Source organism: Diceros bicornis, chromosome 15 (genome assembly GCF_020826845.1).
Source record: "Diceros bicornis minor isolate mBicDic1 chromosome 15, mDicBic1.mat.cur, whole genome shotgun sequence".
NCBI lineage: Eukaryota > Metazoa > Chordata > Mammalia > Perissodactyla > Rhinocerotidae > Diceros > Diceros bicornis.
This window is the reverse complement of record NC_080754.1, coordinates 25,286,126-25,309,916: the sequence shown is the minus strand read 5'-3', so window position 1 is coordinate 25,309,916 and position 23,791 is coordinate 25,286,126. Positions and strand designations below refer to the sequence as shown.

General features: G+C 46.7%; 1 protein-coding gene across 5 annotated transcripts in view; it reads right to left on the bottom strand.

Annotated features, from left to right (window-relative positions):
• Window positions 1-23,791, bottom strand: part of KALRN (kalirin RhoGEF kinase) — a 633,650-nt gene that overhangs the window by 394,906 nt on the left and 214,953 nt on the right. For all 5 annotated transcript variants that reach the window (XM_058555948.1, XM_058555950.1, XM_058555937.1 and 2 more), the window contains exon 5: window positions 22,852-23,364. In XM_058555948.1, the coding sequence (XP_058411931.1) occupies window positions 22,852-23,364 (513 nt within the window). The remainder of the gene's footprint in view (window positions 1-22,851; window positions 23,365-23,791) is intronic.

The window sequence follows — 23,791 nt, the reverse complement described above, 5'->3', positions numbered from 1 at the left end:
ACCAGCCACGGCCAGCCCCGCACTCGGGCAGGGGTTTTTAACTAATTATTATTGAAGACAAGGGGAAAAAGAAGAGAGGTGCCCCAGGAGTTCAGGGGAATCTCATTCTGTAATTTTTGGTCTTTAAAATTCTGCCTCTCGGGCTGGCCCCGTGGCTTGGTGGTTGAGTGTACCAGCTCCGCTGTTGGTGGCCCGGGTTCGGATCCTGGGCACGCACCGACGCACCGCTTGTCCGGCCATGCTGAGGCTGCGTCCCACATACAGCAACTAGAAGGATGTGCAACTATGACATACAACTATCTACTGGGGCTTTGGCGGGGGGAAAAAAGGAGGAGGATTGGCAATAGATGTTAGCTCAGAGCCGGTCTTCCTCAGGAAAAAGAGGAGGATTAGCACGGATGTTAGCTCAGGGCTGATCTTCCTCACAAAAAAAAAAAAAAAATTCTGCCTCTCAACCCTATTTTAAAATAATTTGTTATCTCTTTTCCTTATTGACAAAAGAATCAATAAAGTTAATGAAAATCTGAAATGCCTGAAGTCCTTGGAACTTTGATGAAAAGTGCTCACTCCATATACTTTCTTAGATATCCCTGTGGCTGAGAAATGACCATCCCTGGATTTTATGTTAAATGACTATTTAGATATGCAAATGAGCAGCAGAGTTATGTGCTACCAGCTGAATGATTAGATTGCCCGGTGCCTGGTCCCCACTGGACTACAGAGCAAGGATTGCTGAACTCGAGCAGGTTAGAGTCGGGAGCAATAAGAAAAGTGAGTTAAAAGACAGGCGAGAGCAGAGAGTGCGGGAGGAACTGTACATCTCGTTGAATGGGCTTCCCACAGCAGGAGGTCTGTGCTATGCCATTCCACCGGATTCTGGGGTCTACCTTGGAGCATAGGAGCTGCTCTCCAGTGGCCAGGCATTCTGGGAAAGTTCAGCTGTGCTGGAGGCAGCACTCCAAAGAGGCGATACATGTCTCTGACAGAGAGAAAAAGACCTGCTCTGGGGACCAGGTGGTCCCACGTGATATCAAGAACCAGGGTCTCTCCAAGATGGCTGTTTCCTAGGGACAGTCTCATGTCTTCTCTGGGCCCGAAGCTACTACCTAATTGTATATAATCCCTACCCTTGTGAAGCTGGCTGTCTGCGAGGGTCACCAGCATTTCTGTTGCATTCAGTGGCAACGGCTGCAGAGAGAGAATGTGTGCATGTGCACGTGCCTGGGCACGTGTGTATGTGTGCATGTATATGTGTGTGCACTTATGTCTGTGTATGTGTGCAGTCAAGTGGGATGAGGACCAGGCTCGGCTCTGTCACTAACCACCCAGGAGATTGTGGGCAAGTCTCTTCATTTCTGGGCTTCTCCTCCTTTGCAAGAGACAAGTGCTTCCAAAAACAGAGGTAAGCATCCTGGTTCACAATTGGCTCAATTTGGAAACTTATGGAATGTATTTTTTTCCATTCCAAATGAAAAGTAGTTTTATTGAGTCTTCTGGATCAGAAGGCACATTCATTGCTACAACTTACATTTCTAACTTTTGAATAGAATAATGTCAGAGAGAAAACAGGCATTGTTTGATAGTCAGAGAAAGGCAACTTCTTAGTCTCAGCCCTGCCATTTGTCTGGTGCTTTAGAGTTCAGAATGTCCATTCACATGCATCATCTCACTGCATCCATCAGGCATACTTTACAGATGGGAAACAGGTTCAGAGGTCTGGAATTCATTCATTCCACCCAAGGCACATTCACTGAGTGCCTGTTGAACCAGGCTCTTGGGACATGCTCTGCGTCCTGCATGCGGCTGTAGGACCTCCTCTGCCTGGGCTCCACCCTTTTACCCCCCAAAAGGCAGCCACCAGGGCCCTGTGGGCCTCCAGCTGAGGTAGGGTGCTGTCCCTTACATGGGGCCATTCACTCTCCAATACCCAGCCTCCTCCTCTCTCATCACCTCTGCCCCTTCAGTGTCTGGGGACGACCCATTCAAACAGTGCCACTTCTCTTCAATAAATACTTCACAAATGAATGAATGCATGAGTGAGTTGGCCACAAACTCTGGGATTGCTGATCTCCATACAAGCTGACCCTTTCTACACTCCCTTCCAGCTAGGACATTTTATGATTTGATCCATTTGAATTGGGCCCTCTGGAAGACAGGTGAACTAGAATAACCCAAAAATCTAAAGAAAATATCTCCACAGTGGTTTCAAACATTTTGTCTTTTTTTTTTTTTTTGAGAAGCTACAAATGGTAAGTTCAACGAAACGTAATATAACAACAAAATTCCTCCAAGAGGAAAGTTCATGCCTAAATAATGAAATTTTATCTCTTTGTTTGGAAACCAACATAAGTTTTGTCTCGCAAGAAGATAAATGTTACATGTAAGCTACTTAGGTTTTTTTTTCTTTTTCATGTTTTGCTTTTAACTAAGCTAAGTAATTTTTTTATGCTGGCTAAAATTCAATGAAAATACAAAAATCTAGTTCTTAATATATAATAAATGATAAAAGAATCTATTTAAATGCAAATTAGGAAAATAAACAGAAACCTTTTTCCCCTTTTCTTATAAAGATGGGGATGGCTAAAAGGTTATTATTGTTCTGTTCTGTTGTTAATGAAGCATAAACTATTTCATAGAGCAAAAAACAAATAAGGATCTTGTGCTTATTTTCCTTCATTTGCCAAATCTAGCAATGGCATCTGATTTAGTTTTAACTTTCAAACCTCCTTACCACCTACTGTTAAGTATTTTACACTGTCTGTAATTATAGATTATATTGGATTTAAAGTTGCTCATATTCAGCTTTGATGAGTTAAGAGGCTAGAAGAAAACCAATGGATTTTCTTTGCCTAAATATGCACAGTCCAATATCACTTGTGTCCCCTGTACCTGCTTGTACACTGCAGTGATCCACCTATAAAAGCCTGTGCCCTAAAGACCACTAACAACCTAGCACCTCTGGGAATCTGGAATGCAGTCCATTCCAGAATAAAATGTTATGTGTGTTAGAGTGTGAAGAACAGAGGCTCAAATCAGGAGACTTGGGTTCTAGTGCAGATTCTGCTGCATAAACTTTGACAAGTTAGGTTATAGGTCTGAATCTCAGTTTTCTTATCTGTAAAACGGGGATAACAACTTACACTATTTCAACCTTAGGGTAATAGTGAGATTCAAGTAAGATAAGGGTGTTACACTTTGTTAAATGCTACTTACCTGATAGATTTTAAAATCCATATAGTGAGCATATTCTATTGCACATATTTCCCCAGTTTTCATTTAGAGCACAAAACAGATGAAAGGTGTGGATTTAAAATTGCAGTCGCTTCACCTTACTGCAAAATCACCACGGGCTAATGGGAATCACACCTGTGGCTCAAACACAAACACATCCACAGCCCACCCCTCCCGGAGATGCGCCGCTGGAGCAACCACAGGGTGCTGCACAGACACGGCACAGAGACACCCCAGCATCCTCCCATTGCGTCCACCTTCACGGACACAGGGGGCCCTGGCCCATGCAGACTCAGAAACTCGTACACACTCGCAGGGTTATGCCCGAGGGCACTGGTTCCCTCCTGCCCTCCCTGTGTGGCCTGACCGGGCACCTCACTCCCTCCTGTCTTGTTTCAAACTCTCCCTTCCCTATTCCCTATGCCACACCCCAACTCTTTCACTATTAGAGACTCAAACCCTTTGGCTCTTAACAGTTTTCACTCAGGAGAGACTCCTATTAAAATGCATTATTCCTGCAACCCCTCCTGGAATTAGTTTATCCTGCATACACAAACAGCTCAGTAAGAAAGCAAGGCCCTTTGTGAGCATGACCCAGGGATGAGTTCCTAAAATGAGGTGGTGGAAGAGCCCTAGACAGGAGCGAGGCCCTAAAATGAGAAGCGGGTGGGAACCAGAGGCGAATCTCACCCCCATTACAATTCTGCTTTCACATGAACCTCGGGGCACAGATCCTTGTGCAAACAGGGCAACACACAGCCCCCATGTGTGTGTTCTGGCTCAGGACCCTTAAGACCCTTTAACCCTGGTTTTCAATGACCCACTCTCCTAGAACTGTGCTTTCCTGCTTTTTCCAAAGTTGGGTGAAGAGAGAGAAAAAATAAAGGACATCAGAATGTGGGCCTAGTTTCTAGGTTCCTAGAATTCCTCACCAAAGGGAGTTTAACACCTTGCCTCTTTTGTACCTGCAAAGTTTACAGGCCATGGGGAATTCAGAGTTCTGCGAGACCATCTTTACACTGGTATCTCTAGGTAGGGGAGGCAGTTGGGACTTGTGCCTGATAGACTGTAGGTGTCAATAAATATCTACTGAGGGAAAGAAGGTACTCTGGGTTCTGCCTGTTTTCCTTTAAACTTTCGGCATGTCAGCTGGCATACTTTTATATATTGTATAAAAGAGAAGCCATTTTTAACTTTCACCATAAATCCAGCTGCTCTAGGGAGGATGGCTCAGCCTGGTTACCTGGGAGACCCCATCACTGTAGCCACAGGAATCAGCCAGGATACCAAACAATTTCACCAACCAGGCTGTGTCTCTGACCTGTGGACATGCTACTGATCCCCTAGTATATTTCTTACACCTTCCATACCCAAATCCCCTAATTCCCAAATCCCAGCTCTAACATCCTAACATCTGGTTCACATCTAGAACTGTCCTGGTTTCTCTATAAAATAGGCAAATGTCCCACTGTGAGCAAAGCGTTAACAAAACCCTTTCCCCTTCTACATGACAATCTGACCTTCAGTTAACATTCCAGGTCTGTTTCCCTGGAAACAGATTAAGACAGTATCTGACAACATATTACTAAATCATGTTGTCTATGGTAAAAACAACCCGCTGATTGGTAAATTGTATCTGGATTTGAAGGACTATCAATGAGCTATAAATATCTGATAGGGATACCACAACTTGGGCATCCCTGAGTGTGGTGACTCTTGTAACTGGCATGTCCATTACAGAGACACTGGAAGCGGTGCTGATGGAGCACCGCTCCATCACAAGAAATATTGGCTCCTGTGGGCATAGAGTTGTTAAGCCACAGCAGCTTCTGCAGCTGCCCACCGCGGATCCAGTCTTCTTGCACTTTAGCTGTTCTGCTGCAAGAATTGTCCCGCTGGTGAGCCATGGTTCCCATCTTATGTGGTCCTAAGTAGATCAGTGCCAAAGGTGGCCCATGATAGTCTTGTAAGTCAGAATGTTTAGTAGAGTCTAAGAAGACTGCCTGTTTGTGTTGCATCCATATTTCAGAGCCAACTATACATACAGGTCATTTTCAGGGGCAGGCCACCTGATGATGAGCTTCTCCCCTCTGCTGTCACTACCTGACTGCAGGTCTCTACCTGACACTAAATCCTCTCAGGAGCACCCATGCTTTCACACATTGGCACTCTCTTCCTTGACACATCATGTCTCATCTCAGCAGGACAAAAACAATAGAAACACTCTAATTTTGAAAGCTCACCAACCCTCCCGTCCTACACTTGTTTATCTAAACTTGCCTCCCACTTCTCCAGCTGCCCCTTCACGACTTCCTTTCATGTTCCTCACACCTTACTGTGACAGTCTCAAGACTTGGCCCTCAGCCCTCTGCTTTTATTCATCAGGCTCTGTCCATGTGAAAATCCATCCAGGCTCACAACTTCAACAGCACGAATAGTATTTCCTAGTTCATGTGCCAAGTTCCTCCATAGCTTATCTCATGTAGTCCTTATAATAATGCTACAAAGTAGGTATTGCTCATTCCGTTTTAAACATGCTGAAAACTCAGTACAAATAAGTGAAGTAAATTGCCGAAGATCATACAGCTTCTAAGTGCTGGAGATAAATTTAGAATCTAGTCTCCATCTGAACCTAAATCTCATCCAATTTCCTCTGTCCCAGGGTACCCTCTAACCTTAACTTCCCAGATAACTGACAAGAATAAATATGTGCCAGGCTCTACACAATGAGCTTTACACACATTATCTCAATCTTCATAACAGCCCTATGAGGTAGTAGATACTATCATCACCACCTTTTTCTAGTTGAAGAAACAGATTCAAAGAGATTAAATAACTTGACCAAGGTCACATAATGAAAACTCAAATGACATATTGAAGACTCAAATCTAGTTCTTTATGACTCCCAAGTCCATGCTTTTAAACCACTATCAAAATGTCTCCCAAATACACACCTAAATTTCAGACTATTCTTAGTCATATGGTGCCTGTGGACTTAATATGAATACCCTCTTGATGTTCCACAGCATCTCCAACCTCTGTGTCTTTTCTATGAAAACTGTTACCTTCTCTTGACTTCCCACATCTTCACCTCATCCCCCAGAGCCCATTTGTTCTTTCTTTCCTCAAATAGCTCTGAAGTATACCCTTTACTTTCCATTGCTGCTGCTATTCACCCCTCAGCCCCTCCTGCCTAGATTACTACAATCACTTCCTTACTGGTCTCCCTGACTCCATTTTCTCCCTGATAGCAAGCCATCCGCCCCCACCAGGGCTGTGCCAGTTCACTGCTCTAATGTGCTGCGTTGACAATGTCATTCCCTCAGTCAAAAAAAACAAAAAAACCCACAAAATTATTGCTGCTGTCATCTACAATGCAAAATCCAATCTTATTCTCACAATCAAGGCCCCCCTCCCTCCCCACCTGGTCCAAATCTGCCTTTCCCTATTATTTCACACCACTATCCTACACCAAGCATCCTTTCCAGCCATATTCTATTCCCTGCCATGCTCATTGCCACCCCCATATTTGTGCTCACATCTTTCCCCCCATGAAATGCTCCACGTCCAAATAGCCAAATTATTCCCCTCCTTCAAAATGCAATTGAAGTCTCACTTCCTATGATGCCTTTTTTGACAAACTGAGCCCATACTGAGTTCTCTTTTGTCCACTCTCACCACTCAGTGTCTACCACAGTCATTCACAAACCTAGCCTTAATTCAGAACTATCTGAAATGTCTTCTTAAAAAATAGAGTTTCTCAGGCCTACCCTTGAGATTCTGATTCAGTAAGAGCTCTCCAGGTGATTCTGATGCACTGCATTTTTATTTAAACTGTTCATGTGGAGACTTATGGTCTGTCCATGACGGGGCAGCTGGTATCAAACTTAACCCTATCATCTATAAACTAGTTGAAAGCATTGGTCAACAACAAACATAGACCAATGATCCTTGAAGAAAGGGAAACACACAATGTAAGCCCCATATTCACCCTGGCTTTCTCCCTGAGGGTATTTTCCAAATTGTGGAGCAGAGACATAGGAGCTGAGCAGAGAGCAGTCATCTTGGTGGGTGTGAAAAAAAAGAGATTGGCGGTCAGGGCTGATAAGGTGGTTGGAATTTTGGTGATAGGATATTAGAGAGGAGGGAGCTGAGAAAAGGAACCTTAAAAATCTTCATTAAGGGGCTGGCCCAGTGGCACAGCAGTTAAATTCGCACGTTCCACTTCGGTGGCCCAGGGTTTGCCGGTTTGGATCCTGGGTGCGGACCTACTCACCACTCATCAAGCCATGCAGAGGCGGCGTCCCACACAGAAGAACTAGAAGGACCTACAACTAGGATATACAACTATGTACTGAGGGCTTTGGTGGGGGGTGGGAATAAAGAGGAAGATTGACAACAGATGTTAGCTCAGGGCCAATCTTCCTCAAAACAAATAAATAAAAAAATTAAAAATCTTCATTAAAATTTCCTTCAGGTCCTTGGCCAAATCCTAAGCTTTGCAAATACAAGGCAAGACTCCGGAAGGTCTAGCAGAGAACAGCTGTGGGAGGTGGAAGATATTGAGAGCCAAACAGAAATTTTAGAGGCTACACAGTGTTGGGGAAATGTTGCGAGTTCTAAATCAAACAGTGTGAAGAGACTTTGGTGAAGACACTGGGCATTGAGTTGGGATCCCAAAAAGACCAGGCTGTAGGAGTAAGAACCACCTCCTAAGAACAAGGGCTATACCCTAGGATTAAAGAAAAGATGGAGGTAGATCTGTCATAGCAAAGCCTAAATGAAGGCTCGAGAGCCAGATCTACTGGTAAATTAACTGCGTCCCAGAACAAAACTTAACAATATTGAGAGAAAGATAACCTAATCGAGAGTCTCTACAATGTATCATCTACAGTATCCAGTATACAATATAAATCACTAGACATATGAAGAAGTAGAGGAAAGTGATTGAAAACCAAAAATTAAAGTAGTCAGTAGAAACAGACACAGAGATGAGCAGGCTATGAATCAGCAGATAAGACTTTCAAAATAACCATGATTAACATCTTAAAGAAAATAGGAGGGAAAGGGACAGAATGGATTAAAACCTGGAATACCACAACAGAGTCCAGTTTACTGTTTCTTGTAGCCAAAACATCCTGATATAAATAGTCACATGCTCTGATGCTTAGTAAAGTATTTTATTCACTTATTGAGTACCCACTGTATTCCAGACACTGAATTAGAGACTGCTGATAAAGGATCAAGATTAGAGTCTAGTGAGGGAGACAAAGGTATTCAATATTCTGTCAATTTTAAGCGTGAAAAGCACTATGAAAAGTGTATACTGTGGGCTGACAGAAGAGGAGCACCTGGTCCAACTCGGCAGAGGCAGAGGTAGGGAAAAGCATGGATGGCTTCCAGAAGGTGGCAACAGCTGAACCACATTTGAAAGACAATAGGATTTAGTCCAACGAAGATGGTGTAGATGGGAAGGGCATCTTAATGAGAGGAAAGAGCTTGAGCAAAGGCCTGGAGGCTTAAAACAGCACGGAAGAGAGGAGCTACAAAGAGCTGTAGAGCACCAAGTGAGAGGCTGTGAGAAGGGATGAAAAGAGATGGGGAAGGGCCAGGTCACAAAGGGGCAAGAGTCGAAAGGCAGAGGAACTGGGCCTTTATTCAGCGGCGCTGGGGAACAACTGAAGGGGTGTGAGACAGTCAAATTTGCTCTTAACCCTGAACCAGGTGTCTACGCTGAGGCCCCAGATAGAGAGTCATTTATCTCATTGCAAAGGGGTGTCCAAGCCAGCCCTGATTGCACAGAACAAAATCGACTAGCACATTAAGGACTTCTCACCTACTGCGGGTTCTCCGCCTCCCCCTCCCACTCCTTTTTCCTACAAACCCTTCCAAGTCTGGGTCAGAGAAGATAAACACAAAGGGATAGAGAAAGATAACTTATGAAAGGTGCCCAGCACAGTGTATGACACATGGTAATGCTGACTGCATGCTAATTCCTTTCTACCTCCCCTGGGTTCCGACAGGATAAGCTGACAGTCACAAAAAGTAGTTGCTTTCTAATTAGAGAAACCCAGGCTGCACAACTTCATGCTAAAATCACACTCTGTCCTTGAAAATGAGCCACAGCTCAGCTCTGCCTGGAGAAGCACACGCTCGTGTTCGGCCTTAAAAGGCCGTTCTCCTCGCTCTTGCACTCCTCATGCTAACCGATGCAATGAAAAGTCTCACCAAGTCCATTATTAACATAAGTATTTTCAGACTTTAAATAAGAGTTTTTTGTGTTTTATTTCCAGTCTGTTTTCCTGGATGGGCTGAATTCCCTGCAGCACTGGCAATAGACACAGTACCCCCCTGTGGGGAAGGAATGGTCATCCAGGAGCCAGCAAGTTAAGCAGACGAGAAACAGGACCAACCAGGCCAGGAGTCAGCCCAGGCAGCCCCGGGATATTGACTCCGAATGGCCAAATTCCTTCCATCTGAACCACAGATGCTGATAAAATATTTTCAGGAATGGAGTGAGGGAATGTACTTCACCGACTTCCCAAAATGCAGACTTGAAGAGGTCAAACCCTACTTAATCCAAGCTGAGAAAATAGTGCCCAACTTTATCCCAGAGCTAAATTTAGGCATAAACTGAGATCTGGCCCTTGGCAAGTTAATTTAGATGAGCTAATGCTTGTTCCTGGCATACAGGATGCACTCAGTAAATGGTAACTATTATTGTTACTGCAAAAATGGGTTGTCTGTTGGATGTTTTCATCCAGTCCTCCCACGCATCCTAAAATGGGCTGTGCCAATCATTTGCACATCTGGGAAAAAAAATTCCACACGGGCTAAGGAGGAGATGGCTCGCCCTTTAAGAGCCCCTCTGGGAAAGAAGTGGGGAAGCGCTGTGCTGGAAGGGGTCTGTGCTGGGTGGGGTTGATCTAGAGCTGACGGAGAGCTGGCACTCCCCTTTTCCCCTTCTCCCCTCGTCCAGCAGCAGCTTCAGCAATCGGGCCCGAGCAGGTGAGGGACCACACGGGAGCCAGGCTCAGGCACATCCAGGAGGAGATGCTTGGTCATGCTTCCAGCATCCAGACCCTACCCAGCACAGCATACCCCACAGGAGCTCGGGAAGGACTTACAGAGTGAAGAACCCAATCACTCCTCAAAACCCTCCATTTCTTTATCAATCTTATTCAGAGGACTAAGGTGAATTCCTATCTTCAGTTAGTGCCATTGTCCCTAAGAGGAGGGCAGAAATGCAATAACCAGATAACCCATGGTAATGTTTTTAGTAATCTTCATCACCACTTCTCTCACTTTTCTGTGTCTTAAAAGAAATTAAAATTTGAATTTAATTTAGTCATCCATCCTTCTTCCAAAATGTCTTGGGGATTTCTTTCCACTCTCATCCTACCGCCATCACCCTAACATGAAGGCCTTATAGTTACCTTGGCTCCCCTCCCTCCCTGACATCCAACCGGTCTCCTGGTCCCATGCTCTTTCCTTTAGAGTGTCTCCAGTGTGTGCCCCTCTCCTCTCCACTCCTGCTACCACCCCATCTGCTCACACTTGGATTAGTATAAAAAGACCAGAACTGGTCTTCCTGCCTCCTAATCTCTCCCTTGCAAGATGAAACTTGCTAAAACCCCAGTTTTTATTTTAAGTGAGAGCATTAGCGTGGCGTCCCTTGAAACCACTCAGCAGTAGGTGGTGCTCTTGTGCCAGCTCAGAGTGCTCACAAAAGTTTTGTTCCATCAGGCAGCCTAGTAAGTACAGACCGTGCCACAGTCCACTCTTTATTTGGCTCTGACTGTGTACCTCTGGGGAACACAGTTATCTAAGACATCAGCCATGACGTCCAGCAATGTGCAATATAACTGGGGGAATGAGGCCTTTGAACATAAAGCTATAATATAAGATGGGTTGGAATAGGGTCAATTTGAGGGGGATAGACAAGGGCTATAGAAAGATGCCCAGGGGAGAGAAGGACCACCTCCAATAGGGAAGAGTGGGGAGAGTAGCATCTGAGAGCTTTTGAGCTAGAGTTTCAGCTAGGGTAGGGTTTCACTAGGCAGAGTGGGAGGGAGGTTGGTATAAACAAAGGGTGAGAAGGTGGGATTGTGCAAAGCAGAGAAGAGGACGTCCTGATGGTAGGGGCTGAATGCCCAAGTCCAGTCTCAGTCTCCATTCTAGGCCCTTCTGGTTTGCAGCTCCTCTTGACACCTCATGATAAGGGTCAACTCCCCAGGGAAATCTCCTAGGGCAGGACAAGTGCCACTCTGAGGTGGCACCAGTCAGCCCACCTGATCTGCATGGAGGAAACCAAACATCCCTTTTTTCTCTATACCAAGAAAAGGCATGTCTTCTCTCACCACAGCAGCAACTGTCCCCACAGCAGGGCCTTTCTTGTCCTAGAAAAGGCTCGCTAAGGATGGGCTGGAAGTGAGCCAAAGAGCAAGAGAGTGGTGTTTCTTGGTGGACATGGAATGGAGAACATGGGGGAAGAACCCTTCTGAGATTCCAGAAGAGGTAGTTAATGTAATTAATGTTCCTTTGTGCATTTTACCATGAGTTGTCTGACTCTCTCCAAGACAAGACCATGAAGCTTTGGCTCTGCTTGGGAATGATCTCAGGGAGAGCCATGGGGCACAGGGATGGGGCTGGGACAGTCGATACCCTGGAGTGGGGCTTTTCCCTGAGGAACAGTGAATACTACTGACCTGGGCACACCTAACCTGGGGCACCAAAACCTGTCAACTCAACACTTTCATACTGGAAAAGTCTCTCTATGCATACAGGTGAGAAGACATCCTCTTGTATTCACATAAGAGACAGTGCCTCTCTCTATTTTAATGAGATAACACAATTCTCTGAGTGGGCATAGCTTGGAATTTCAGACTGACTAACTTGAGCTACAAGAAGCAAGTGCACCCCCCCACACACAAAATCTGTTTCTCACTTGTGGAAATGGGATCAAGAGCTGCAGACACCCCCTCTCCAATCCCTTCTCATATTTGAAAAACTGGTCCCAGGAATGCCACATTGAAGAGTTCAGAGCCTGTGTCAAATGAAAACAGGCCAGTAGAACGATGGGAGTTCATCTGGAGCAAAAAAGACTGGGACAGTCCATGAGGACTGTCTCCAAGTCATAGGAGGGCTGCCCTATGGGAGAAGGAAGAGACTAGTTCTGGGGGACTCTAGGGCAGAGCTGGGACCACAGAGTAGAAGCTCTAGGGAAGCAGATTCTGGCCTGGTGGAAGGAAGACTTTCTAACAAAGTAGGACTTTCTACAGCCTGTGTAATGATGCAAGAGGCTGCCTCACAAAGCTGTGGCTTCCTCAACCCCTGAAATGCTCAGCAGAGTCTAGAAAAATGCATGTCTATCAGGGAGGCCGGAAGGGAGTTCTGCCCTGGGTAAGGAATTGACCCTTGATTCAAAGATTCTAGCATTCTAAGATGCTCCTGGCAGGACCTGAACCCTTCATCAGAACCCAGCTTTCCTTGTGTCCCCTGGTTCCTCAGGGAGTGGTGTGACTAGATTTCTGACCCCCTGCTGTAGCTCCTGGTAATTGACATGGCATGGACATCACTCACCTGGACTCCTCCCCATGGAGCCACACTGGACAGTGGAGGGTCCCAGAACCCACCCTGGCCTTTGAGGCTGCCATGCCTTTGCTCAAACTCTTCCTTTTTCCTACACCCCAACTTTGTCTGAATATTTCCGCATCTATCTTGTTCCCATAGCAGTGATAGTTACATTGGTGAAGTTTCCCCATGCAGCAACTATCTGCCGGTGCCCCCTGCTCCCACATGCTAAGGCCTGACTCTCATTCCAATTACATGTCCCCACCACAATATCCGGCACTTATTTAATTGGCTTATCTTCAGCAATAGCGTGATAAGATCTTGCCAACCTGATCACATGTTTCCAATTCCCTTTCCTCCTACTAGCAGCAGATCTTGTATCTAATCCTCATTGACTGGTTCCTTCTCAAGACCCCTTCAGGGTTTCTCCAGGCACCAGGTCCCTACCTCCCCTCCAGGCTATGCTGCCACAGGCTGCCCACTGTCTGCTCCAGAATCCTTGCTGGGGATGAGGGTATAGTCCCCGCCGTCCCTCCCCAGGACCTCAGAAAGCCTCCCCATGCCTCTCTTCCACTCCTGATCCCCTCTATCTACAGGGCCCAGCTCAAGTCTCTCTACAAACCTACCACCTGTTGAGCACCTACTGGGCTCCAGGCGTACTAGATGCTTTATATACATTTTCTTTAATCCATACAGCAATCCTAAGCCATGTATTAAAATCTACATTTTACAGATCAAGAAACTGCTCAGAGAGGGTGAATTGGCCACAGACAGCCAATCAGCTAGCAAATGGCTAAGGTGGGATTCAAATCCAAGTCTCTGAGATTGCAAAGCCAGTGTTCTTTCTAGAAGTCTTGGCTGGGTCTTGTGGCCTGTGCCCTCTCTGCCTTCCATGGGAGGCCTGAACCACACAGGAGCTCTTCCTTAGCTCCACCCAAGGAAGGCAGCAGGACCACAAAAGTGAAGCGAAGCAACAAGTTCAGAGAGAATGGGTGCACCAAAAGCGTGGGGTAAGTATTGGCTGGAAGAGGTGCAGGGCAAGGAGAAGAAAGGTCACAAATGGGACAGGAAGTAGGTGGGGTGCAGCGAGTCAGATAGAAGGTGAAGAGGAGGAAGGAAAGTGGGTTCTTCGAAGTAAAATGCCTGGAAAGGAATTGTGAAAAAGTTCCCTACCCCAGAGACTCAATTTGTGTTTTCACTTTATAAATTATACCTGAATGTCTTTCATTCTTCAAAAAAGGGCACTTAAGACATTTCCTCCACTTCCCCTACTGGGGCAGAGCTAACATGTTTTCTTTTGTCTTGGACCATCTCACCACTCTCTCTCCCACATACAGTAGACCCCCCAACCCTAACCCTTGCCCAGTAAGCAACAGAGACCTTGATATCTAACCAGGTTCTAACCACTAGAGTGGTTACGATTTCTAAGCCATCTTCTTACAAGGTATCGGGAATCACATCAAAACTGAACCTGATTTTCCCTACACTTCCCACACTATTCCCCCATCCAGTGCCTGGGGTGGGGGGACATGGTCCCCAGCACCTAGCAGAGGACCTGACACTTAGTAGACACTCAATGTCTGTTGACAAACGAATGAATCAATGAATGTTTCTCAGTCACTTCCCTGTGCCTCACACAACTTCTATCTCTGATCAGGACCTTCTTCTTTTCCTAGCTCACCTAAATTGCTGTAGACAGAATCAGTATGGCAACCTGGATTCCGGAAAATGTTGTTAAAATAGTGTCCATGTTCTCAGTCCCAAGGGGTCACTATGGGGTCCACAGTTCTATGGGGTCCATTTATACTCAAAGGCCATATATGCAGGCTATTCATATCTGACAATTCAGGTCTCGGCCCCTTCCATTCCTCATGAGAGACCGGGGAGGGAGCCAAGCCTCCCATGCCCAGCCTTCCTTCCAGTCCTTCCTCCGCTCTGCTCTCCACACCCACACTCCTTGTGCGGGCCTGGTGACCTCAGCATATAGTGGGGCTGAAAATACAGGAGAGGGAAGAAAGGACAGTGAGTAAGGATGTAAGAAGGAGAAAAACAGCTTTGGGAAGAAACACACATGCAGCCTGCAGAACATTGTGACTTGGATTATTTTTGGAATCTAATGTTTCTAATGTTCAAGGGGAGGAAATGAGAAAAAGTAAGTAGAGATTCCCAGGACAAGCAGGCTGGAAATAATACAGGACACTGTGTCCTGTGTTGGGGCGGGATACAGACACACTTCCTTGCCCTGAGCCCAGTCAACAGGGGGTGGAGAGGGCGGTGGGTTAGGCCACAGTAGGAGGAGGGAGGGCAGGGACTAGAGGGCACCAGACCCTTTCTCCAAAAAAAGCAGGAAATTACAAACTGCCCAGTAAAGACCTTGCCCTTCTGGCTGCCCCGAAGGTCGCAGCTCTTTGAAGCCTCCCTCCCAACACGAAGGGCTCAGGCAATTGAATCACAGAGACTTGTTGGCATGCCCCCTGGAGGCCTGTCTGGTGGCTGCCCTTTTACCAAAGCAGTAGTGAGGACAGGGATAGTTGACCCCTACCCTCCTTTCCTCCCCAGCCCTTCTAGTCATTTCCTAGGTTGCTAGCATGGGCGCCCTTTCTCCTGCAGGGCAAGGTCCAGTGTGTGTGTGTGTGTGTGTACGTGTGCGCGCGTGCACGCATGCATGCGTATGTGTGTGTGTGTGTGTGTGTGTGTGTGTGTCTATGTGCTGGGGAAAGGGGAGGAGCCCCGGCCTCAGAGCAGAGGGCTTACCTTCCCTTCCTGCCTACCTGGCTCTATTCCAGGCACACCTCCCAACCTCACCAAGTCTCAGCTTTCCCATTTGTAAAATGATACTCATATTCACGCCCACCTAGCCTGACACACAAAGTAGATGGGAGACCAAATGATGAACCACCGATTTTGGGTGGGTCTCTGCTCTGGGTCAAAGTTTTCTATGTAAAAGGAAGGGCTGGACCAGAAAATCTCTAAGGTCACAAGTACGAGAACACTTTAAAAACCGACATTCAAAAAATATGACGTATTAGAATTACTACAATGGCACTTCAGTTTGACAAATGACTGCGAAGTTATGCTCACTGCTGGCTTGAGGGGCGTGGGGGGTGGAGGTGTGGCGAAGAGAAGAGGCAGTGGGCCAGTGTCCAGCAGGAAGGAGAGGCAGCGCAGTTTCTCCACAACTGGCCCCACTGGTTCCATCACTCCAGGCAGGATGAGACTTTGGGTCCTGCTTTGGGTCTTGGGGAGTGATCAGAACTGTTTATACCTTGGAGGGAGAGGGCAGGAAACAGCAGTGGATACTTTGCCCAGTGACGGGGCATCCTGGGGATGTCCTGAATTGCTAATGTGGTTAACAGGACATACAAACAGCAAAACACAATAAGCACGTAACACTCAGCACAGTCTGTGCTGCCTACCGTGATGCCTTTCACCCAGTGGGCCTTGCGAATATTTTCTCACGGTGATTAACATGAAAGTAACATTATTTTGTTTGCACAGACCTCCAAGAATATCAAAACGCATAGATGTATTTCTTGGATGGACTACAGAAAGTGTTTCTGGCCCCAAGTTTGCAGAATAAGACAAATATGCTCTTAGTTATAACACAAAGCAGAAGCTGACAAGTGTCTCAGACGTAGAAGGTGCACGGGGAGGGGTGATCACATCCCTCTGGGAGAATCACTTTCCTCTGTGGCTACTTTAAGGACAAACATTGTTTTTTCAGAGACCTTTCCCCATGGTGGCTCCCTCGACCCTGACCCATCAGATATGATCCCAATTTGACCTGGGTGTCCTCTCTTGTGCCTCACTCAGGGGCACCACACCATCTAGTGATCTTTAGGGACCCCCATGAATGCACATCATGATTGCCAACTTCTCTCAAAAATCAATTCTTGATTTTGTTCCATTAGAGATCACTAAAAATTATTTAGAGAAGTTCGTTTGGAAGACAGCATCGATGACACTTGGTGTGGTCTCAGCAGGACCTGGGTGACTAAAGAGCAGAGCATGACTGAAATGGAGCCAGGAGATGGAGGGAAGCCGATGTCTGGGGAGCAGCTATGCTGGGCCAGGCACTGTGCGGGGCACCTCCACATAAGTCCTCCCATTTGATTCTCATAACAAACCTAGGCAGCAGCTTGGTTTTTTCTTTTTTTAAAGCAGGAAAAGACCTCAACAGATTATGGTTCTATTTGCTGAGAAAAGTTTCTTATTTTCCATCATCACTCAAGGCAACAACCCTGAAGAGAGCCAACCGTAGATATATAGGGGAGAACGAATAGCAAAAAGGCAAAAATTATTATAGAATTTTTAAGCTATAAAGGGGCTTAGCTATCATTTAGTGCGGCAAGTCTCAAAGGAGGAGGAATGCAGGCACATCTGAGTTGGGGTGGGTGGGAGTCTTCATCAAACTACTCTGGAGATGCTGATACATCCCCTTATAAGCCTATTCTCCATCACCACCACCACGACCACACACAGGCCCTGCCACCCCATTTCTCCCATCGAAAGACACTGTCACAAAGAGAGAGTATTAGACGTGAGAACAGTGCGACGTGGAATCAGAAGAAAAGTCAAAAGGTACTGAGCTAGCCCAAATATTCATCTTCGTTTTATTGGGAACATAATTTGGGGTCAGAGGTTAAAGATGTGCTGAAAGTCTCCCAACTGGTATGTGGCACCCCAGGACAAATCTGAACCCCCACTCAGCTCTATTTCAGCATGGACATGGCACCCATAGGTATGAATCGAATCTCACCATGCAAGAATGACCATGCAGGAAGGCATTTAAAATTAGGTTCTCCAAAGCGAGCTTTCCCACAGGTGACAAGGGGAGGGCAGGCTCGGGCAGCCACTGAGGCCAGTCCTCCCTAAGCAAATGAGAGGTATTCATCTGGGCAGATGCCTTGGTCACACAGGCGGTGGGCACCTAAATATCCTTCCAAGCGTGGGGATAAAGAAATTGTCTTGGATGTGTTCCAAGCACAGGTTTATATATGGATGCACAGGTTTATACACAACATGCTGCATAAACCAATAATAAGCACAATTCCAATACTGGAAGCCCCCACTGTCCACTCTTTTGGGGATTCTCCCACAGGAGGTGGGAATACGCACCTCCTTTCCAGAATAGCATTGGGCAAGACTTGAGTATGGCTTCCTGGCTAGACATCAGTCTAGCCCTCTTTATTCAAAAGCGAAGTAGACAAGGGTTTCTCCATCAGTTAAGTCTAGTTATGCGCTGTAGCCCTTCCAAGCACTTCTCTTTCCCTACAAAGACTGGAAGATTGTGGGCCTTCCTCAGATCAGAAGGTGGGTGGTGTGGCAGCTTCAGTATTTTCTAATGCTTATCATTGGCATCGGCACATAGATAGGCATCGTGAGGTCACAATGGCTGTCATCAGGATGACAGGATGGGTGGGAGGTAGACTTTTTGATCTCAAAGGTCTCTTCTACTTTTACCATTCTAAGATGTGCCCTAGGCACCTAGGAAAGGGGAGGGGAGCTAATGAGCATCCTCCACTGATCAGCACCCACCCTTCCCTTTTCCAAGGGGACATCTCCAATGAGTCTACTTAATGACCATTAATCCCACAAACCACCCCCTAATGGAGAAGAGGCCTCCCTTCTCTCTGGTAATGTGATGTGATTGCAGGGCAGACACCTTCATCACACAGGGTCCACTGCAGCTAGGGGGACAGTCAGCTATGAAATAGGGCTGCAAAGAGAGCTATAATTTGAATCTGGTTAATGAGAAGTGCCCCAGCCTGTGCTCTGTGAACATAGTGGAGGACAGGCCCATTAGTTACAGACAAGAGGGCACAGGGCCGAGGCAGTGGTGTTCATCTTGCAACAAGATGAGTTGTATGTTACTCAAATCACGCCTGAATTACCCAGACCTCCCACAAATTGCTCATTAAGGCTTTCCTGTTGTTCCTGAGCTGTAATATTCCCTCTTCTCTGAAAACTCCCCAATCACAGAGGCTGTGCCCAGGACATTGGGGTGTGTACAGCAGACATAAATAATAAGAAACAGGAGTTTCTATGACAGCTTGCTGCTTCAGGACAGAAATTCTGGCCTACTCGTCTTTATCCAAGTGCCTTGTTTTGGGCTCATGACAGCTGCTCAACAGAAGTTTATTAAATGAATGACCTGCTTTATGAATTATCTGTGTAACAGAGTCCTTCCTCCCTAAATGTTTAATTGGGAAAGAGAATGGCTCCCTCCCCACCACCCCCAAGACGAGCAAAGCAGGGGTCATCCCAGAGGTCAGGGGAAATGGTGAGAGGTGGCCTCGCTCCCCAGGGCCAGCTGTTCAATGGGGCGATCACCCATTATTCAAGCCCTGGGAAAAAAGCTGTCACCTCACAGGGCCAGAGGGGAGACTCTGTGCCCACCCCTTTACAAAAACAGAAGCTGGGTGATCACCAGACTCCTCAATTCCCAAGAGCTTCCCAGATCTGGAATTAGGGCCCTGACAAGCCTCCCATCAGAAAGGAGACTAGACATGGCTCACACTGTAACTATTTCCTCACGCCCTTGTTTAGATGTGGATCCGCACACACAACCCTTACCCCAAAACTGCCACCCTCCTCACCTCCTTTCAAAAACACCAAATAAGTCAAGGGCCGAGGAACTCAGTTCTGCACAGATATTTTAAATTAATCTTGAAGCAACTTCTCCCCTGCTCCCTGCACATTTTCTGTGGCAGCTGGGTCAAGCCTGAGCAGCACTTTCACCGCTGACTCAATAGCAAAATATTTCTGGGCTGCCCTCTTCCCATCATCCTTTCACTCCCTCTGTTTTGTTTTTGACATTCTCTCCTTTCCCCCTCTATACACACACACACACACACACGTGCACACACACTTCTTTCTAAGGTCTGAGCACACCATGGAACATGGATCCTAAACTTAGAGCCCATGCATAGAATTCAGGGATCATGTAATTGGATAGGGTAAAAAACAAGCTTTTATTTTCACTGACCTCTAACTGAAATATAGCATTCTCGTCAATTATGAAGGTAGGCAACGAACTGCATGAATGTTAGCAATACCTGTGCCTCTGACATAATAGAAACACACACATTTTCATATCACATCAGAGTTGTTGCCCTGAAATATCATTTGTGCTCATCACCACCTCAAAATTATGGTAGTTATGAGACTTCAAGTAGATGTTATGATTTAACATGTTCCTAGAGAAGCCCATACGTTACTGTTACTTTAAAAAATTTAACAACTGTATTTCAATAATTATTTTCTAAGCCTATACATATGGTTTTGTACATTTACAAATATTATTATCAGAAAGGGTGCAGAGTTTCACCAAATCAAAGCAGTCCACAGCACAGAAAGGTTCAGAGTCCCTGCTGCCAAATGAGCCTTAGAAGGCGGGATTTGAGATTTTCCCAGAGTCACCAGGGCATGGGAGGGGGCTCGGGACTAACAGGCAGTGTTCAGTGGTAGCATGAGGCAGGTCCTAGGAGCAGAGGGACAGGAGGGATATTGGATAAGAGCTTGGGTGGACTGTGAAGACAGACAACACACCGGCTCTAACTGGCAGTGTGATCTTGGGCAAGCCACCTCATCTCTCTGAGCTTCCATTTCCTCTGTTGTAAAATAGGAATAATAACATACCAGAGGATTCTGTGAGCATGAAGGAGAGGATACGTGTATGGCAGCAATTGTTGCTTGGTTGACTGGCACTTGGCCAACTCAAGAAGGTCAGCCTTCCTACCCAGGGACTTCTGTGGCTAAAGTATGTTGCTTTGGAGACAGACACTATCTGTGTCTTTTGCAAGCTTCCCATATCCTGGAGCTTCAGGGATACAGTGAAGTGCCTCAAACTCTAAAGCACTCCCAGGCAGACCTGAGTCCCCTGCCTCCCCGTCTGTCCCCGGATCACCGAAATAGGCACCCAGACCAGGCTGCAAAGCAGATTCCCTGACCCAAAGCAGAAGGGACCGCAAGTCAAAAGGAGACACTCCAGACCTTTGCAACACTCATCACAGGAGCCAAAGCACCTGCCTCTGGGGTCACAGAACAGCTGGTTTCTGGTGTCTCTCTTCACTTGGTGAGCGGTGACAGGGATTCTGCAGTCCTAGTGGCCCCTCCTGGAGCAGGCCAGGCCAGGGTCAGACCCAGGCTGCCAGTCCACTTGGCAAAGAGCCCTCAGGAAGGCCAGGGAAACGGCACGACTCCTAAGGCGGTGCAAGAAACTCCTTCATACGTCTTCCAAAACCTGGCCTAAAGGATGTTCAAAAGTTCTGTTGTAGAAAGGGGCTATGCGTTCTTTACAAATTACATATATTGATTTTCATCTGATCATAAATCACAAAAGACTGGAAAGCACAGAAAACGTATACAGCGGAATTAAAATCAACCTAAGGCCCGACCCCTGGAAATCAAAACTCTTAACACTGTGGTGAAGTCTCTTCCAGTTATGTCTATGTTGACTCTCTCACATAAATTGGGATCATAATTATATAGAGTTTTATATCCTGATTTCATCACTGAAAAATACCTACAGACATTTTCAATATGAGCTCTTAAAAGACACAAAACCATTATATCAGACACTGTCTGTAAAACTCACAGGTTACTGAGAGATCTCACGGTATTCCTAAGGGTAGTATTGTGCATTCAAATATAAGTTATTCCCAGAAAACTGATAGGAGGAGAGCCCGTTTCACTCTTCTTAAAGTGCATATAATATTTAACTCTCTTCTTTAGCCTAGAGAGAATCTAGAAAGACACTTTTTTGTGTTCTCAGCAACGAGGCACTATATGATATTTTTCTTTTTCACTTTTTCCATATCTCCCTTGATAAGGGGAAAGCTTTGAAAATTCCCTGCTAGAAAAATGGGGTCTTCCTTGAGAAAGTGCTCAGCAGCTGAGGAAAAATTTCCAGCAAGAAGTGGTATGGCAGGAAGAGCCATGGATTTCAAATGGAAGAAAGCTGGATTCATATGTCAAGCCTGCCATTGTAGCCCCAAGATCAAAGACACCCATTTCCCTGCATCAACACAGACACCACCCCCCACCTCAAAGGATCAAAGGGTTGCATAGATTAAATAAGACTCTGTACGTGAAAGTGCTTTGTCAATAGTGAAGTACACGGCAGGACAATAACCACTAAGTCATGTTACTGTGGATAGAAACAGTATTCGTATTTTTGTTGCTTAGCTAGCTTGAACCACTCAGTGCGTGCCCTGAGAGGGGCAGTGTCCAACAGTGTATCAGTGGGGACTCTTGAGCCACACCGCACTTTCTAGTTTGGCCAAGTTATTTAGCCTTGCGGTTTCTTCATCTGTAAAATGGCATAATGATAATACATCTATTGAGATGGAGAGGATTAAAATGAGTTAATTTACACTCATGGTGCTTAGAACAGTTTGCTGTTAGTGCCCTCGATTCTGACTCCTAGCGACCCTGTGTACAGCAGAGTGGAACCCTGCCTAGTCTTTTGGTGCCATCCTCTCACCTTCCAGTGCTCTATCAGACAATGCTCTGCTGTATTCATAGGGTTTTCAAGGCCAATTTTTTCGGAAGTGGATGGTCAGGTCCTTCTCCTAGTCTGTCTTAGTCTGGAAGCTCCACCGAAACCTGTCCACCATGGGTGACCCTGCTGGTATTTGAAATACCGGAGGCATAGCTTTCAGCATCACAGCAACATGCAGACGCCACAGTCTGACAGCTGACAGACGGATGGTGTGGTTCCCTGACTGGGCAATGAAGCCCGGGCCACAGCAGTAAGAGCACCAAATTTTAACGCCTAGACCACCCGGGATGGCTGTTTAGAACAGTATCTTGGACATAATAAACACTACATAAGGGGAACTTTAAAAAGTCAGTGATCAATGGCCAAATATAAGATTGAAATAAATGTATACCAGCTAAAACCAGTAGGCACATTTTTTTTAAAGCTTTCCACAAAAGTATTATCATCAATCAGAAGGCTGGACTAGCAGCCTCCATCAGTTTCCCTAAAAAGTTACGCTCCCCACCCCAGCCCTGCTCGGGTTTGGCAGGCTCCCCTCCTACCTTCTCGGCATCCTGCTCGAAGAGCCGCAGCTGGAAGCACTGGTCCAGCTTGAGCTTGCGCACGTGCCACATCTGGTGCAGGTGCTGCCGGGTGGAGTGCAGCTTGTCCAGGAGGCTGGTGATCTTGGGCACCAGGCTCTGGAAGTCAGCGCTGCCCGGGATGCAGTTGCGCCCCGAGAAGCCATCGCTGCAGCGGATACACTGCAGAAGCCGCTGCCCCTCCCGGTCCAGCTCCTCCACAGGGGCCTTCAGCACCTTCTTCTTGAGCTGCGTGTGCTCATCGATGAGCCGCCGAGAGCCCTCCACATCCACAGGGAACTCCTTCCGGGCCAGCATCTCCTGCAGGTCCTCGAGGCGCGAGAGCAGGTGCACGGCGCTGTTGAAGAACTCCTCCAGGGAGAGCCGCAGCTCAATCCATTCCTCATGGTTGTAGTCCAGGGAGCCGTCAAACTCCTCCGTCAGCTGGGAGGGGTCCACCAGCTTCGTGAGGCCCTCCACGGACACCATGCTTGTCTGGGAGGGGCAGACACAGAGAGGGAGACTCAGTGATTTGGGGGCGAGAGGGGGGAAGACCCCAAGGCACCAGAAGGCAGAAGAGAGAAAGTCAAGGGGAAAGGCCAAGACAAGTCCACATACTAATGACCACAGCCTGCTTAGGAAAGGGCGAGTGGGGAGCACACGGCCCACTGGTCAGGAGCCACAAATCAGCCAGGGTCAGCAGTTTCAACAGACTGGCCGACTGGGTCAAAAAGCCTCTCCACCTGTCCACCATTTGCCATTCAAGGAAAGACTGCCTTTATGCCGCTGCTGCCCTCATCTTCCTCCTCCCCACCCCCGAGTCCACTGCAACAGAGCTACAGATGCCAGAAGCAGGAGAAGCTGGAAGAACAGACCTAGTGCCTGGGGGTCCAGTTCTCCACGGCTGTAAAACCCAGGCCCA